General features: G+C 40.7%; 1 protein-coding gene across 13 annotated transcripts in view; it reads left to right on the plus strand.

The window, feature by feature from the left end:
• Window positions 1-18901, plus strand: part of ryr2a (ryanodine receptor 2a (cardiac)) — a 166187-nt gene that overhangs the window by 56626 nt on the left and 90660 nt on the right. For 10 of the 13 annotated variants that reach the window (XM_034569590.1, XM_034569604.1, XM_034569601.1 and 7 more), the window contains exons 4-12: window positions 3203-3223; window positions 8686-8760; window positions 9072-9150; window positions 11039-11151; window positions 12388-12487; window positions 13310-13406; window positions 15584-15658; window positions 17956-18112; window positions 18579-18743. In XM_034569590.1, coding sequence (XP_034425481.1) covers window positions 3203-3223; window positions 8686-8760; window positions 9072-9150; window positions 11039-11151; window positions 12388-12487; window positions 13310-13406; window positions 15584-15658; window positions 17956-18112; window positions 18579-18743 — 882 coding nt within the window. The remainder of the gene's footprint in view (window positions 1-3202; window positions 3224-8685; window positions 8761-9071; window positions 9151-11038; window positions 11152-12387; window positions 12488-13309; window positions 13407-15583; window positions 15659-17955; window positions 18113-18578; window positions 18744-18901) is intronic. The other 3 variants (XM_034569603.1, XM_034569600.1, XM_034569597.1) reach the window with 1 other exon arrangement.

An 18901-nucleotide genomic window follows, 5' to 3' on the forward strand; every position in this document is an offset into this window, starting at 1 on the left:
ACCAAGAGATCTTCTGGAGGACTAATCGTAAGTGAGTGGGTGTGTTGATGTTGTTTCTAACATGCAACAGATGCAAAACTGAAAACCCCCCAAAAAGGATACAAATAATTCAGGACAAAAAGGCGGTGCCATGCATGTAGAAGACACAAAGATGTAGAGCGAGCTTTGGGTGATAATGGGCCACCCCGGTGTTGATGTGCTGTCAACAAAAACACATGATCTCCCCAGTAGAATTAATATCCTGCCTCTGGCTGCTGCACCAACCTTCACCTGCATACTTCAGAGATTTCGGTGTTGTTGTGAATAGATCTGAGCGCAGAATCTCCTGCTGCATCGTTCATGTACAAAGGGCAAACTCCAATAGAGCCCATAATGTTTATGATTTTATGAGAGGGATTTAACTTTCTAATAAACAGTTCTGCTTGCCACAGAACCCAGGAAGCCTCGATGTCTCAGAGGCTGCGTCATGTTTAGACTTAGTGTGGACAGTAAGAACCCAGAACACAGATGTGATATTGGTTAGGAAGAGAGAGGTTCACTGGGTTCACGATGTTCTGTGAGTCAAACCTAGTGGTTCTGTGATCGCTGATGGAAACAGTCGTCCTGTGTTAACAGGCGCACATTTCTTCTCAAACAACACATTGCTGTTGTGTTGCAGCTCTAAACAGCATCCTGCTTACACCTGACACCAACTACTGCACCCATACATCATTCTGACTGTGTTTTTTATTTCTAATTTCTGTTAAATATGACAATTAACACTTTGCACCTTTGAACCTTGAACCTTATAATTATGTTTCAGTGATTGCAAGTTTTTCTGTTAGCACCTTTAGCATGTTGCCTTGAATCAAATGTTTACTGAACAACAGCCACCTACCTGTCCAGTTCAATCAAATGATCCTGAACAGTTAAAAATATATTTGTTTTTTTTTATAGGGAAAATATTCCTATTTGCTTTCTTCCTGAGACTGACAAGAGATGTGTCTTCAATCTCATGGTGTTTTGTCAACCAATTTCTTTTGCTCTAGCCTGAAACTGTTTCTGAGTTTCTAGACGTGGTTTGCAGTCTTTTCGCAAAAAGAAAAATCCTTGCAAACCTAAATGCATCACAACAAAATATGTGAACCCTGACTGCATTTATTATTCAGATGTGTCTGGAGCAGCAGCACAAACTAAATACAGGTAAAGAAGGCCCTGGAGATGCTGGTACCCTGACTGCTACACTTTCTGTCCTCTGTGATATTCCATTATGCAAAGGACACCTACATCCTACAGGAGCCCGGTATTTGCATCAGATAGAAGTTTATATTTGCAAAAACACTTAAGTATGTAAAGAACAGCTACAACAAAAAAAAACTACATTCAAGTGATGTGTTAACAGCTGTACATCACTTGTAAATTATGGACATTAGGTTCACTAGTTTATAGAAACACTACTGATTTACATGCAGCAGAAAGCTATCTAATGACTATTACAATAGGAAAAGCCATAATTACTTGTAGGACCAGGACAATTGCATTTAATCTTATTTCCCTTCAGTTAGACTTATTTCAGCTTATGCTGCAAATGTTCTATTCTGCTTTACAATAATATATAGTACATCATGTTTTTCCCTTGTTTATACTTAGTTTTTTTTAAAGGTTTTCCTTACTCTTGTTGAGGGAGGACAGAGGGAGCCTTGTTAAGCCCTCTGAGACAAATTGTGATTTGAGATTATGGGCTATACAAATAAATTTGATTGATTGATTGATTGATAGTTCGATACTCAATAATATTGCAGTGATGGCGTATATATATATATAAACAAACAAAATATTTGAATGTACCACAACAAACACTTGTGTAATATCATACTTAATTGTAAACTATAAATTTACATACAAAAGATTTCCTAGACACAAATGAAAGATAGGAATAGGAATAATCCTAGCTGGAGCTGCACACTGACCAGCTCCAGCTAGGAACTTGTTAACTACAGGATTTCCTGTTTGTCATCTCCGAACTATGACCTGGCTGTGTCACATGACTAAATACAAAAAACAATAAAAAGAAAACAGGAAATAGAAACTAAAGTGCATTACTCACAATCAACCTCTAGGGGGGAAACTACAAAAACTAGATACAAAGTTATACAGAGAATGACATCACGGTTCATCTGGAGCTGAACCGACTTCCTCTAGTCTACAGGGTCTTGCATGTGATTACTTGGTCTGTGTCTGGCCAAATTGCACCAATGTGGAAAAAGTGCAGGACCCGTAGTGTAGCTATAATCACAAACCAGGACCGGGAGGTGGTCAGCTTAGCTTGGCTAAAAGAATCCAGGGAAACAGTTGAAACCGCGGGACCAAAACTTAAAAAAAACACCTACCACCATCTCTGACAAGCACCCGACTGCTGTCCACCAAGAAACTAACTCCCCATTCAACCGCAACTTCAACCCATCGTTTGCTTTTCACACATGCACGGAAAATATTTTTTGCAAAGTCCTCCACATTATTCAGTTGAGAAGGCGGAGCAGCCGGGTGCAGCAGACAGAGGCAGGAAGTAACATATTAACTCGGCTGCGTGGATCACGTGATTTTCTTTACAACACACAGACACTGGTGTCAGATCTTATCACTGCAAACTCCCTGGACATCTTCGTCTATGTCCTCTACGTCTATGGCTCCGCTTTTTTACCCGGAGATATTTGATGTGTTTTCGTTTTTTCATTTTGCCACTGTCGGATGTTATAAGCACCATCAACCCCCCGCCACTCTCTCCCGGTGAATCCAGCAGGGGATTTTATACCAGGGGTTTATTTCTGCAGACTTTATACTAAGGGGCCAGGCAGAGAAAGTCCGCAGATAATCCGGAGGCTCTCACTCGGACATTTGGAGTCTCCGGAGTTCAGTGCATGTTTGAAAGCAGCTTTAGACAGCCAGGCCAGCTGTTTCCAGTCTTGATGCTAAGCTTCACATCAGTTCCCAACAAAAACACACGAGAGTGGAATCTGTTGTCTCATCTCTGAGAAAGCAAATAAGCACATTACCCAACCAAGCCAAATGTTACTTAAGCACAAAACCATGAATTTATTCACTTATCTGTCATAACCTCCTCATCCAACAGTCTCATATGTTGGATAGCTGTGTGTTTTTATGTGTCATTTGTAAAATGACTTTGACAACTTACTTTCTCCTCCTCTCTCTCATGTCCACACAGCATGTAGATGTGGAAATATGGGTAGGTGTGCCTCCACTTGCTGTCTGTGTTTGTCATCGTTGTTATCGTCCTTGTGTTGGCAAGTACAGTCACTGTCATGAGCATGAACAGTATGAGCAGACGCAGAGTTGCCCCATATATTTTATTGATATGAGCGAATCAATGTCATATCAACACCTCTTAGCACCAAGCTGATATAGAGTCAGTCTCTCTCTCTCTCTCTCTCTCTCACAAGCACACACACACACACATAGAGAGAGACATGCTTTCAAATGATCCATGGCCTCATCATTCTGCCGTGAGGTCAGAACCAATGAGATTATATCAACAGAAGATTCCTAAGCAGGAAAGGTTCCAGTTGTCGATGGCCAAAAATGGAGCCGCTCTCCCAAGCAGGTTCTGTTTCGGAGAGAAACACAGACAGAACTATAGCAGCCACTGGGAATTCGGCCATCAGGCAAACAGATCGACTTCAACAAACTCCAGCTGCATGTTTCAGCCCAGGAGAGCAAACCGTACAGGAACCTTGGAACGCAACAAAGCAGAGAGAACCCCCATTTCTTAGGGTGTGTTGAGGCTCCATTGTCTGCAGTTTAGAAGGCTGCACTGACATCACTTCCTCTACTTTTCACATCTTTAGTCGCCTCTTCAGGCCTTTTCAATGTGGAGCAGTGCCCGCTGAGCTACACTGAGTTGCTCACCAGGAAATAACAGAAAAGGTGTTCTCAGTCGTGCTCTTATTGATAGTTAGCAGTGTTGCACAGTGCCAGTGCTCACACCATGTGACAGAGTATGAGGGCCAATTGAAAAGTGGTTTGTTCCACTTGTGTGGCATTCTTTTGAAGGCTAACCAAAGGAACTACCTTCTTAGTGTCGGTGATGATTTTTAATTTATGGATTGTCCAATCCACTCACACAACAACTTTACAACAGCTCATTCATTCATTAATTAATGTTTTGTCATGGTTGAATGCACTTATTGTAAGTCGCTTTGGATAAAAGCATCAGCTAAATCAAATGTAATATAAAAAAATGTAATGTTTTCCCATTCACTCACTCATTCAGTCAATTGTCAAAACCCTAGTTTCTAAATTTCTCACACCCTCCTTCTCACCTGCTCCCCATTGTCTTAGTAGCGCCACAGTATTAAACTAGAATGGCACTCAGAGTGCACACCTCCGCAAAGGCCCAACAGTCCCCTTCAATTCAATCAAGCTGCACCAAATTGAACTAATAGAGCACACCCATAGTTCGAAGACATCAATCCCCTAAATATGCCCCTTTTTCTTCCATCAAGATCCATGAATTATTCCCTGGTAAATCTGCAAAATGTCACAAAACGTTTGTCTGTTAGTTAGAAGGATTATGAAAAAAAAAACCACTGGACAGATTACCATGAAACTTTGGTGGAAGGATAGGTCTGAGAAGAACCCATCCAAATTCAGTGTGGATCCAGATCATGCAGGGAGAATTTTGTTTCACTTAATTTAACATTTTAAATGAGTGTTTTTCAACATTTTTGTTGATTTCTCAGAGAATAATTCATGGATGTTAATGACAAAAATCAGGCCTGTTTAAGGGGCTGATATTTATACTAATGTGTGCATGCAATGTGGTGCAGATCCAAATAAAAAACCCAGATCAAGTAAGTCATGTGGTGTCATAAGTGGACAGTTGGGCATTGGAGGAGTTATGCACTCTTCTGTGTGCTTTTCTTATTTGTAAAATAATTATAATGGCCCTTGTGTGTGGATTGGACAATATATCTTTGAATGCATAAACGATCAGCTGTCAATAGCTGTTCCTAATGCTCACACTCAGAAGTGGGGCAGTGGCCTCAGTTATGAAACTATGTGTAGCATCCTTATGGAAAGTTCATGTGCACACAAAAAGACTGATGTGTTGTATATTGTTTATCTGACTGCGGTGTGACTGACCGTGAATTGTGGCTTTTTTCTATCTGTTTATCTGGTTGTTTTCCATTGTCTTTGTTCAACTCTGGACTTGGACTTCAACAAGATCCCTCGGGTGTTGATTATCAGTAGCTGTTGACATGACCACATATCCACATGACTCCAGCTTGGCTGACACATTCCTGGAGTCTGAGGCACACCAAGGAAGCGCTAATACATCATCACAACAAACCACACGTGCCGTCTTGCTATCTGAACTCTGTCCTCACAACACTCACTTAATACCACTTCTATACATAATCAATTATTCTTGTTTGCAGCAACATAATAGTTTGTATTGCTCAACCAAGACACACACACACACACACACACACACACACACACACACACACACACACACACACACACACACACACACACACACACACACACACACGCACACACTCACACTCACACTCACACTCACACACTAAGCTAAGTTATTGCTTACTTGGCTGAGATAATGCTAAGAAGATGACTTCAAATAGAAAACAACCGCATTGCACACCAGCATGAAGCATAAACTGTGTGGGGATATATGCACTGATGGAAGTGCAGCATCACACACCATGTGTTGACACTGTTTAGCCTGCTTCTCACAGCAAATGCAAATTAGCTGATCATCTTGCTATCTCCTCTCTGGTGATCCTGACCTCTGCTGTAAGTTCCCTGAAAGTTCACAAGTCAAGACTGATGCAGTCTATACGCACTCACAAGGGCTCTGCCCCCTCCTCACCTCCTTCACTGACAACTACATCTGCCTGTCAGCCAGAGGGCTCCTTTTCCTTCCCCCAGTCGATGCTGCAGACATCATGGAGCTGGCCACACACTTTGACGCCTCCACTCGCTCTCTCTATCCAGTGCCCACAGCCTCTCCTGAGGCTTGTCTCAGTGTCCACTGATCTTCATTGTTGTTAGGACCTCTATCAGATCTGACACTGTTCCCTATACTCTCAAGATGACTGAACCCTGATGAGCTGAATCATTTCTGACCCATTTCTGAACTCTTGATCCTTGGCAAAATACTGGATGAAGTTGTTGTCCATTAATTCCAGCTTCAAATGTACAATCAGTGCCATGCTGCCAGGACAACTCAAACTTAATTTACAAACAACATAAACAGTGTTCTGTCCCATAAAGTACCTGATCTTGTCAATTCACATTCATTTTGTAATTGACTGCCTTCTTGTATAAGCAGCAGGCTGCTTGACTACCATCCACTGAGGCCATGTTCCATTGACAAAGTCGCGGACTCGTCATGCAGAACAGCGGACGGGTTTTAGACTTTTGCACACTGAGGATCAAACCTGGGATCTCTAACAGGCCACTTACTGTAGCTAGCTACACATGTGTGTGCTTGTCAAGCCGCCCCTGACTGTTCTGAGATCAGGAATCTTGCTCACATTATTTTACAGACACTTTAGAAAATTACCCCGACAGTCTTCTCTTGCCAAGCGTTAAGCGACAGCAGTTATAGATAAACAAGCAAATTACACTGATTTAGCATTTCTCTGTGATCTGCAGTAAGTTTAGGATGCAGATGATGCATAAGATGTGTGCAAAATAAGCAGGAGAGAGAGAGAGTGTGTGAGTGGGAGGTGGTGAGGCTGGCTACTAGAGCAGACCATGGACATGACAGCTCCCCAAAGGTGAAGCCAAAGCATCTTGATGGTGACTGGCTGCAGTATAGGTCATACACCCCACCTCCACCATGTTACTGAATGGAACATGAGCCACACTAAAGAGTCAAAATACACATTTATCATTTTAGGTAGTTCTCATCACACTATTATATGTAAATTTTTCTGGCAAGCCTACTTATTTGATGATATAAAAACTGGTTGAAAAGTCATGATTGACAACTGAGACTGACTCGTGCTTGGTTAAGCCGGGCATTTGTATCGGCGGGACCTCGATAACACAGCCCCATCCCCCAATTGCTACAGCAAAGACTTTGATTACAAATTTAGTGATCGACGGCGAGATGGCGGCATTCATATCTTAGATATTTCTTCTTAATTTCTGGAGAGTTGGAGGAAGTGGAGATGTGTCTTTATATATGGAGCAGAGTGGTAAAAGTTAGCAGGGATCTGATACTGTGATCTATGTGTAGTTTAGACTGCTTGTCAGTAAATGCTACACCACTAGGCCCTAGCCAGGTCCTTGTAGGCTCACTGCTTTCAAATGCCATGTGTAGCAGAATTTCTCTCATATATTTTTGTCCACCATCGATAGCTGCTGTCAAATATAGCAACAGGATGGTAGGTGACAGTGCAGTTCACTCATTTACACTACTCCTACCTTTGAAACCGCAGGATGAACTTTGCACTACTGTCACACACTGGTCTGCTGTACCCCTCTGAGTAACACTGCTCTCAGATGCACTGGGCTACCTCACAATTATAAGATAATTTGGTGTATCTAAACCTAATTGCTCCTTCAACAGTACAGAAAGTGTCTTAAACAAAGTGACAAACAACTGTCCAGACCTGCCTCTGTTACCCAAGGGGTTCCCCAAGGCTCAGTGCGCAGACCACTTTCTTTCATTGACAAAATATTTATTTTGGGTCCTCTAATCAGACATAATGAACTCTGTTACCATTGCTATGCTGATGATACACAACTGTACCTTCAGACAACACTTTTGTGAGCTGGTTAACTCGTGATGGAAGAAGATTCAGGAGAGTGATTCTTTCTATCACTCCTTGGTACAAATTTTCTTGTACCAGAAGGCTTATTGTAGTAATTCATTTTTTTTTGTTGTTGTTTTTTTATTCCTATCGCCCATCACTTACATTTCTATCAGGTCTCATGTTCCGTGTTTTTATCTGTTTTTATCTTGACTGTATGTTTTACTTCATCTTGTTCTGTGAAGCATTGTGTACCAGTGTTTTATACCTTCTTCTATAAAAAATAGATTTTTATTACAGTCTTTAACATTGAGATCAATAGTAATCAGAAAATGTACATGAAACAAAAACAGTGCTATTTGAACTATACAGTGAACTTAATAAACCTGACTAATGAATCAAACTCAGATCAGATGTACTGTATACAAACCTAGTTACCTGCAACGAATGTCAATTTAATCACATACTTAAACATAAAACATGGAACTAAATCAAAAGGATTTATTTTTTACATTAACTTTGCAGCCTGGTTTAAATATGTAAATTCTAGAAATTATAACAAAATTACACCAGCAACTCAGAAAGTTAATAAATTAGAGTAATATATTGATGTTCCATCTTTTTCATAGAGCAGCTTTAAAAATACTATGTGTTGTATGCATTGATTAGTTGACGATAATCAACAGCACTGCAGTTTAGTATACTTGCATTTTTCAAATGATAGCGTATTGAAATTATGAAATGTAATGTAATTGTCTGTTGTTGCTGGTATTTCTGTCTCCGGTGTTTATATCTGTTTTGCTGTTTCTCCCTGTCTCTTTGTCTCAGTGATTTTCTGTCTTCTGCATTTCTGCTCTGTTTTTCCCTTCATGTTGTCAGCGTCTCTTTGTGTGTCTTTCAGACGGCCCAGGGTGGCGGCCATCGCACCTTACTGTATGGACACGCTGTCCTGCTGCGACACTCCTACAGTGGAATGGTTCGTGAACACACACACCTATATACTGTACAATATATTTATACTACTACTACTACATCAGTATGGTGTTCCTATAAAATTGTATTCTGCATCTGAAACAGAATTGATAAAGATGAAGAAGCAAGAGTTGTTGATGTCAGGGTTCATCTGTGGTACTGCCCAAGTACACAATGATAAACACCTCTCAAACAACTGGAGAGCATGTTGTAAAGAGTAGTAATACAAGTTTGCTTTGATGAATTGTAGTTAATAGACATTCTAGTTGATGTGAGAGATTAACTGAGTCTGATTTATTGTGATTTTCTGTTTAGTACCTATGCTGTCTGTCAACCTCCCGCTCATCCACAGACAAACTGGCTTTTGATGTGGGACTGCAGGAAGATACCACAGGTAGGAGTCAAACTGATCTTGATACCTGTGTGGACTTCTTCAATCACAATGTTTGAATTATGTTGATATTAAGACCTTAATGAAGTATTCTAAAACCCCCAGATTGTTTTAAAATAACAAACCATTATTACTTTAAGTACTTTTCTTGCAAGCTGAGATCACATCCTGTCACATGACGCCCCCCCCTCCAGAAGAAAAAAAACAGCATTACCAACCTTGACTGCCAGTGTAGAACTCAACCTGGATAATCAACTACACGCGTTGCTGACCCTGTTGTCTTCGGTAACAAGCTGTAATGCAGTTGTTGCATTTTACAATGTTACAACTGTTTAGATGCATAGGTGACAAGCTATTATTATTATTTTGTCCAGTGCATGCCTTCCTGTTTACACCAGCACGCACATGTCCAGTGTACATGAGTGGTCACGTTATATGCATTTTCGGGCGTGTTGGTATGGATGGGGATTAAAACTGATCCGGAACAAAAATATAGTAATATAGGTGTAACCTAAAAGGAGAAACACACGATTGTCGAACCTGTCCTGAAAGAGTCATCAAAAGATGCATATGAACAATAAATTACAACTTGTAGTGAGATTTTTCACAATACGTTGTTTTGGATTTCGAACCCACAACTACTGATCTGCTTCAGTTTCACAGTTCTCATCAGCCTGGTTTCCAAAAGCAACAGCAGCAACAGCTGCAGCAGCTGTTTTCAGTGAAAAGTAAGCCACTACCCTGTACGTCTACCAGCAGCAGATAGAGTTTGAGATGAGCTGTTGAACATAGCGGAGAATTCCGCTGCTACAGAGCCGGATATTTCACTCAGGAGGTGGTGGAGACCCAACACGGAGCTAAAACAGAGAGGAAATTCTCAGGAGCACAAAAACACTGCTCCAGGTGAATGATCATGGTGCTCTGTAACTACTGAATGTGAAACCATGTGGATCATTAACACTGTAACTTAGACAATCCCTGGTTTTTAAGCTGCTACGTTTAAGTTGCTAAATGAGACTACAGAGGTTGTTGAAAACAATAGACTCACTAGTCCATCTTTACAGCCTCATTGTGTTTATACAATGTGACCTTGGCGTAGACTGTTGATAATAAGACTAAAGTAGCATTTTACTGCTGAACACACTGTGTGTCATAAACTTGTTTTTCATGGTATCTATTTTCTGTAATAATCCAAAACACAGTGGATTTTGATGAGTGAACCAGGGTGATGCTTACTTCAGGCTTAGCCAATAACAATACATCATCCCTGCAGCACTGTATTGTAGTTTCACTGCAGCAGATCCAGGTAAACATGGAAACAGGACCAATTTTGCTTGTGATCCAAAACTCTTCTGGAATCTGGAATATTTCTTAAAGGGAAAATGTAACTGAACATTATAATAACTAGTATGGGCACCAGTGAATAAATAATTCAAATTAAGAATTGGTAGCTTTAATATTCTGAAGAATCCCGATCATATCAGACCTTCATCAACCAAATTAATCTGAATTAGAATAGGGTTCAGATTAGGGTTAGCCTGATTACATTAGCTCCCACTATGCTCCACACAGCTATTACTCTCTCAGGCTCTGAGTTAGAGCCTGACTCCTGCTGCTTCTCCACAGTGGTTTTACCTTTGAACAAAGTCAAACCTGTACACTACTGCAAAGTGCACCTCTCCTCTCTTCTTGTTCTTGACCTGCTTCTCTAAAAATGAAGCAAATTATAGTACAAGAGAACAACTGCAAAATCTAGGCAACTGAAAGTGTACACACAAGCTGAGGTGACATGAATTACTGTTGCTTTGAGAGAGCCTGTGCGTCATGTACACGTTTTCTGAGCTGTTCATCTGGTTGTGTCTGTATTTATTCCTTGTGTATGTGAGTGTAGGCGAGGCTTGCTGGTGGACCATCCATCCAGCATCAAAGCAGCGCTCAGAGGGAGAGAAGGTCAGAGTGGGAGATGATCTCATCCTCGTCAGCATCTCCTCTGAAAGATATCTGGTCAGTAGCAGCTGTGTGTGGGAGCACGTGTGAGGAGAGGGTGCTTCAGATCGCCTGATCACTTTCACTTTGTGTCTTTTTTTATTCCTTTGTTTCCTAATTCCTTCCCTCCTCCCCACTTAGTATTTATTTCACTCATTCTTCTCTCCTTCTTACTGCTTTTCTTTGCTGCTTGATATTCATTCTTTGGTCAGACTGTCCATACACATGCATTACGTAGAAACTGATCAAATATACATACATACAGTGGATATAAAAAGTCAGCGCACCCCTGTTAAAATGCAAAAATCAATCATTTCAGAACCTTTTCCACCTTTATTGGGACCTAGTATCTGTAAATTCAAATACATAACAAACTGAAATCTTTTAGGGGACATTTTACTTTCACTGTATGTACAGTATGCACTAAAGTACTATCCATATGCCATATTAGACCATGTGCACAAAGTTGCTAAGAGGCTTTCACAATTAATTCATAATTCAGATTTTACACTGAAGGAAAATGACAAAGGAACTTTGCAACTGTATTCATTTAATCTTTAACATTATCACCTCAAATACTCCAGGTCCTGTCCTTGTGTCCTCTAAGACTCATTGATCAATTTCAACGTCATAATGGGATGACAAAAAGGCCCGGGGGTTGCTATAGTAACATAATCAGGAGATGTAGTCACATTTTTAAACAGCAGTTTAACCAAATCCTTACGACACAACTGTAGATGATTTCATAATCTGCAACCTAGTTCTCTATAACCTGGAAAAAAAACAGGTCGATTATCTACATACTGTTTGTTTGCATATGCCACTTGTTGCTCTGTTGTTCATGAACATCCATTTTAACTTTGCAAAAATGTTGGTACCCCTGGGCAAATTGCATCCCTTGCAGCAACAACATAAGACATTAAATATGAGGATTTCATTTTCATTTCATTAACTCACAAAACAGAAGACAAGTTTCATGGCGTGAGCAAAAGTTTGGGCTGCCTTCTATGTCGTTTTCATCCATTTGGTTTTCACTCTTTCTTTTGTTCATTAACTGTACAATACAACACAGTTTGACGCATCTGGAGCTCTGCACAGTGTCTGGTGCTCCCAGTGGTCACTGTAGTCCCGCCTCTCTCAACTGCTACGTACCGGGCTTAAACATCCTCAGTGTGTGTGTGTGTGTGTCGGTGTGCGTGAGTGTGTGTGTGTCAGGCGGGGTGTCAGTAAATTGTCATGTGTCTCTTCCTGCAGCATCTGTCCTATGGTAATGGCAGTCTCCATGTAGACGCAGCCTTCCAGCAGACTCTGTGGAGCGTGGCTCCCATCTGCTCTGGCAGTGAAGTAGCACAAGGTACACCTGACTTTTCCTTTGTGTCTCCATTTTCGATTTGTTTTTTCCCATTTGCTTATATTGTGATTTTAGTTATTTTACATTCTTGCTTTATACAGTCTCTCATTTTTACAAATGTGCAAAGTTTAATTGAAATTATCTGAACAGTACACGTGTAATAATATTCAGACGGCAACAGTTGATCTAGTCGTGTTCAGTGTTAGTAGCCTACAGTGAATTGTCCCAGTTCTGATTTACATTACATCACATTGACAGTGTGTACTACATACTAATATTCTGGAACTGTTTCACCACCATTGATCATTTAAATGGTTTGCAGACGTGAGCAGCGCCTCAATTCCCTTTCTGCAATGCATTGTGGGACATTACATGATAGTATATCAGCAGCACATGTGCATGCTGAGCTCTACTTTGCATCATTTCTGGACACTCCCTCTCGTAGTCTGTTGGGGACGTCAGTTCCCACAGGCGTCCTTCATTAGGACAGTCAGGTCTGCTGGTCTTTATATATGTGAACAGGTGGGATTCAGAAGTGCACATCGTCATGTTACCATAATTACCCAGGTGCCCTCCTCCTCCTCCCACATCCAGTCAGGTTCATCAGAGTACTCAAGAGTTCCAAAATTAGCAAAGCGTTAGCAAGGTATCATGGGTACTAAGCAAACCTGACTGTTTCTCTGACGTATAATTCATGGGTCTTTCTCCCCTCCTCTCCTCTACATCCAACCTCACTCTCTCCTTTCATTTATATCCCTTTTTCCACCTTTTTTTTTCTTTTCTCCGATGGCATTGTTCCCTTTCTTCTCTGTCCTCTGTCTACAGGTTTCCTGATAGGAGGGGACGTCCTACGCCTCCTTCACGGTCACATGGACGAGTGTCTCACAGTTCCATCTGGGGAACATGGAGATGAGCAGAGGAGGTAATCTTTGCTGATAATTAAAACTGGGCTTATTTATGAGATTGAGACTGTTATTTAATCAACAATGCTCCCTTGGTTTTATACGTGGTTCGCCAGCACTGATTCTATTTACAAGGGGACAAGTGTTAGAAATAAACCTAAACCAGGTAAATCACACAAATGTCAGGTTTAAAATTTGACAAAGCTGAACAGTGACTGCAGCTACTGTCTCTGTTTAAAGGACTGAGAGCTATCCCTCATTTGTTTCATCATCATATATGTGCAGAGAAAATATATATTCACCAAGTGTCCACATAGTAGATATCACCTTGTATACAAAGGTGAGCTCATTAATGAAAAACTTCTGTTTTAGTGCTGTTTATTAATATTTTCATCCAAAAGAACTTTGACTGGAGTTAATGAGAAGCTTATGGAAAGAGAAACAGTGTTTTTCAGTGAGAGGTCCAGGTCAGTTTTTGCCTTGCTTCAGCCACAGTTGATCAAGGCTGTCTGGTACGTTTAACTGAAGTTTTATACTCATGAAATAACACTAGTATTAAGTATATAAGGTTGTATAAGACTATAGTCAAGGGACTGGTAAAATGAATTGAGAGGAAACAAACTGTAGTCCTGCTTTATGTGCCTCGGTTGGTTGGTCGCATTTTCAAAGACGTATAAATTGTGTGCAGGCCCCGGGTTTAACTTCCAGTAATAACTTTCAGATCCAGACACATGTTGTCAGACCAGCTCAGCTCCTCACTATCATTATAAAACATATCTATCTGTATTACGGATGAATGATCCAAAAGAGTTTGGCTTTAAAGACCATCCTCAATTATACATGAACTGTAATCATCCATATCAAAGAGTACTCATGTATGATTATTAATATTCAGGATCACTAGCGCACAGACTCTGGCTCTAAATTACATGAAAGCAGCAAGATGGCATCCAGGATATTTCAGCTCTGTTTTTGTACAACAGGAGGACGAGGAGATGAATCGTCCATCTTTATATCTATGAATAAGACACATGTGTTGAGTAACGTCCTCCAAACCAAGAGTCGGGTGTTAACGTCACTCTTAAGAGCAACTGTCAGGTGATCACATGATTGATCACATGTATGATCGGAGTGGAAAAGCCAATAAGAATATATAAATTATAACTATTAAAACATGTAATGCATGTGTAATGTATGGTTATAGACATTTTGCTGTTGGTAGACGAGGTTTAAGAGAATTCAGAGAGTTAAGGGAGTTCAGCACGGACTGTAAATCAAATCAGTGATTTATAGTGTTATTATTGTTTGGAGCAGCCTGATAAATGCCAGACCAGAAAAAGTGGTGTAACATCCTAGCAAATGTCAAATGCCAATATGATAACAAAACTAATATATTCCTAATTATACTGATTTAACTGTCATTGTCGATTTTTTTCATTATTATGAATTATCACTGAAAACAGATGAATGCTCAAACGTGTCTGTGCTGCAGTAGTCAAGGAGCTATTACCTTAGAGGACCACTGCAGCTTCCTGAGGTTTTAGAGACTTTTGAAATGAAATGTTTGATCAGTTGTTTTTATCATTCTTCAATTTGTAAAGTGTGAGAGCGAAGGATTTTTACTTTAATCTTGAAAACCTGACTTTAAGCAGTTTGGTAAATACAGCCTAACCTACAATATCTTCACGAAACCAGCCTTGTCACAAGTAGTGTCAGGTCTAGACAGTGTATTCTCTGCTGGTTTTATAACACACACATTAGACTTTTCTGAATTAATGTCAAAATCACCTCCGCAATCTGCTCGCCCCCTCCCCCTCCAGTTTAAACCAGTATTCTGTATTCATCTCCTTTTCTAAGGAAATTACCATGACCTACAGAGAGAGTATAACACCACCACTACAGACTCTGCTGTGACAAAGAGGTCTCTTAATAAATAGCTTAAAGATAAACCCAAAAGGGACAGACATATTGTTAAACAATACTGATGAGACAGATCGTGTTCTATGTCTTACTGTCTGCAAAGGGTTTTCACTGAGTTGTCTAGGTAATAGCATATCAATATACACTAAGTCTAAGGCCACAGGAATTGCTGTGCAGTGGGTGTATTAGTTACAATGCACAATTAATAATACGGTAGTAGCCAGTAAGTTATAAAATTATAAAATACATAATGTGACTGTTTCATTTTTACCCCCAGGACAGTGCACTATGAGGGGGGAGCAGTGTCCAGTCATGCCAGGTCCCTATGGAGGCTGGAGACTCTGCGGGTTGTGTAAGTACAATATACACACTGTACACACACATACAACAAACAAGAATATTCACAAATGTACACAGCACTCAGTCACCAAAATCATTCAGATAAGCATTGAATGTTCTGGTACTAAATGTCTCACGTTCAAAATCTGAGAGGGGGTTTAATCTGATTTACATGATTATATTCTTTCAGGTAAATAATATTATGTATCGTTTTGTTGTCTTTTTGAATTTTACCACCTCATGTCTTTTGTTAAAGCACTTTGTGACTAAGTACATTAAATGTTACGCAAATTAAGTTATTGTATTATTAAGAATCCCTCTCCAGTAACACACACACACACACACACACACACACACACACACACACACACACACACACACACACACACACACACACACACACACACACACACACACACACACACACACACACACACACACACACACACACACACACATGCGCGCCTGTTGTTTGATTAGACATGTTACTGTGTTTTCTTGTCGTCTGTCGAGCTGTTTGCAGCCACTGCTGGGGATTCCTCACAGTGTACAGAGTCGAGCTTGGCTTGATAGCACTTGCTGTGCTGTGTATCACAACTTCTCCCCACAGTGTGCATTAACAGCCTTTAAATGATTCCAGTAGTTGCTAAGTAACAGCAGCATCGGGACCTGGCAGTAACTTTTAGAAAAGGTTTCTCGGTTGATAACAAGGCCACAGCTCTTGGTTGTTTCAAGCTGAGTGAACGGTTGCCATATTTCTACCGTTTTTGCAGATTTCAGAGTGAAAATGCTCGTTTGTAGCTGTGCTTCATATTACAGTAGTGGGGGTGACATCACATATTGTAAAATATACATTTTGTAACATATCTTGGTTTTATGTCACACACAGACATGTTGGAAAAATTTAAATCAATTTAGTTTACTACTATCTATGTTTGAGAGTTGAATAATGTAGCTGCAGCACAGGAGGTAAAACACAAACTAAGAAGTCAGTTCAGCAAATAATAATTAAAAGAAAAACACAAACCAAACGCTCACAACATGTTAGATAGTCTCGACCTTATAAAATGCCTTGAGATAATTATAATTTGGCCCATATGCAAATTGAATTGAACTATTTGAGAATTGTTTCACCCCAAGGGCAGAAAGAATCAGGGAGCCAGCTTTTATTTCTACTTTTCCATTTTAGACATTACCAAAAACAAACTAGTTCACGTTCATTTGTTCCGTTTTTTTTCCGGATGATTTAGACGACAAACGTACGATCATGTATCTAGTCATTAATCGATGGTGTCGGATCATAATTCCGGATCCTCCAGTCACTTTAACACTGAGTCTTGTATGTGCGCGTCACATCTCGTGTTGTACTGTGTCATTTTTCATTATGTTTAAATGCAGCCTCATAAACTCTGGAGTGAATCAAACAAACACTCAGTTACTTCATGTACTGACCAGGTCCTGATAACCTGTGATGAGTGTTTATTAGTTCAAGTGAGAGCAGATCAGCAGGACAGTGGGGGAGGACACAGAAACTCCAGCTCGGTACAAACCAACCTTCTGATCATTGTGCAGCTGTGGACTGAAGAGGAAACTCTGCATTTTACTGTTTGTTTCCACTGTTCTTGAACAAAATCACTTCACATGAACACTCCTCTTATCACACTGTGTGTGCCGCTCTGTGTGAGTGAGTGGGGGCGGAGCCCTGGGGCCTGTGTCTGTGTGTATGTGGATGACACACACACACACACACACACACACACACACACACACACACACACACACACACACACACACACACACACACACACACACACACACACACACACACACACACACATTTTCTCCCGCTCCTGGTATTTCACATAATGGCCTATACGATAATGACTAAAACAAACGTGAGCGACATTCACTCTCACTGGAGTGGACGCTGCTCACGTTCACGTTCATCATTTCTAAACTGATTAGCTCAGTTCAGCGTTCACATTAAAATCTGAACATGCACACCACTGGATGAGATTGTATCTATGCCCGGTTAATATTCAGTCACAGGACGATGATTAGTCCGACTGATCTTATCACCTTCTGATCGTCAAATGGCATCATACATTGTTCTGTTTGAATATGGAAGGAATGACATGATATCGTAATTATTGAATTTAAGCTGTGTTGGTATTGTAAGTGTATTTTTTAACTTTGGACAGAACCACGCCAAGTTTTATAGGCTCCACGATGTTCCCCAGCTGGTCTCCAACTGTCTCTCTCAGCTTCTCAATGCCTTTAGTATTCATGGATCTGACTGTTTGTTTCCAGGTGGAGTGGGAGTCACATCCGCTGGGGCCAGCCATTCAGACTGAGACATGTGACGACAGGAAAGTATCTGAGTCTGATAGAAGACAAGTCCCTGCTGCTGATGGACAAGGAGCAGGCTGATGTCAAGTCTACAGCCTTCTGCTTCAGATCGTCAAAGGTACAACGCTTTATGTGAAAGCCAGAATATTACAGTGTCAAAAATAAATCACCGGTACTCAGGAAAGGTTGAACATTGATAAGACATTTAAAGGACAACAGAAGAGAAGCAGCCTCTCCACCTTATTTTGGTGGGTTTGTATTTTTACTGGACAGAAAGCTACAACGTGACCTCTCTGTCCAAAATACATGCATCTGTTCTCTCTGCCGCTGCATCTCCTCCTCAGAGAGTCCCAAGTCCAACTCAGGAGTATGGTTTGTCTGGCTCTGTGCTTCTCTGCTCCCCTCTCTCTCAGTCAATTATCAATGTGCACAGTCCGAGCAACAGGAGAGCCGAGATCTGCAGGAATCTCATGAGTTCATCAGACAGACCTTTATAGTTATCGCGTCAAACAGAGAGGAGGTTTTCCATACAATTTATTATGAGAAAAGTTATTTAGAAATTTCTCTCTTTCTTTTTAATTCAGGAAAAGTTGGACCCCGGTGTGAAGAAGGAGGTGGATGGGATGGGTGTTCCTGACATCAAATATGGTGACTCTGTGTGTTACATCCAACACGTTGACACCTACCTGTGGCTCACCTACCAGACTGTTGATGCCAAGTGTGCACGCATGGGTGGAGTTCAGAGAAAGGTACCTTTCTGCACCATACTGAACCTTTTATGAATTTTCACCACCTCTCTTTAACACCTGTCTCTTGTAAGTGTCCGTTTTGGGGTTGCTGTCAACCAAAGTGGAAGATGTGACGGGCAGCAGCAGATTAAGACGTCAATACCAGAGCTTGTAACCTT

This window comes from Hippoglossus hippoglossus, chromosome 19 (genome assembly GCF_009819705.1).
Source record: "Hippoglossus hippoglossus isolate fHipHip1 chromosome 19, fHipHip1.pri, whole genome shotgun sequence".
Classification (NCBI taxonomy): domain Eukaryota; kingdom Metazoa; phylum Chordata; class Actinopteri; order Pleuronectiformes; family Pleuronectidae; genus Hippoglossus; species Hippoglossus hippoglossus.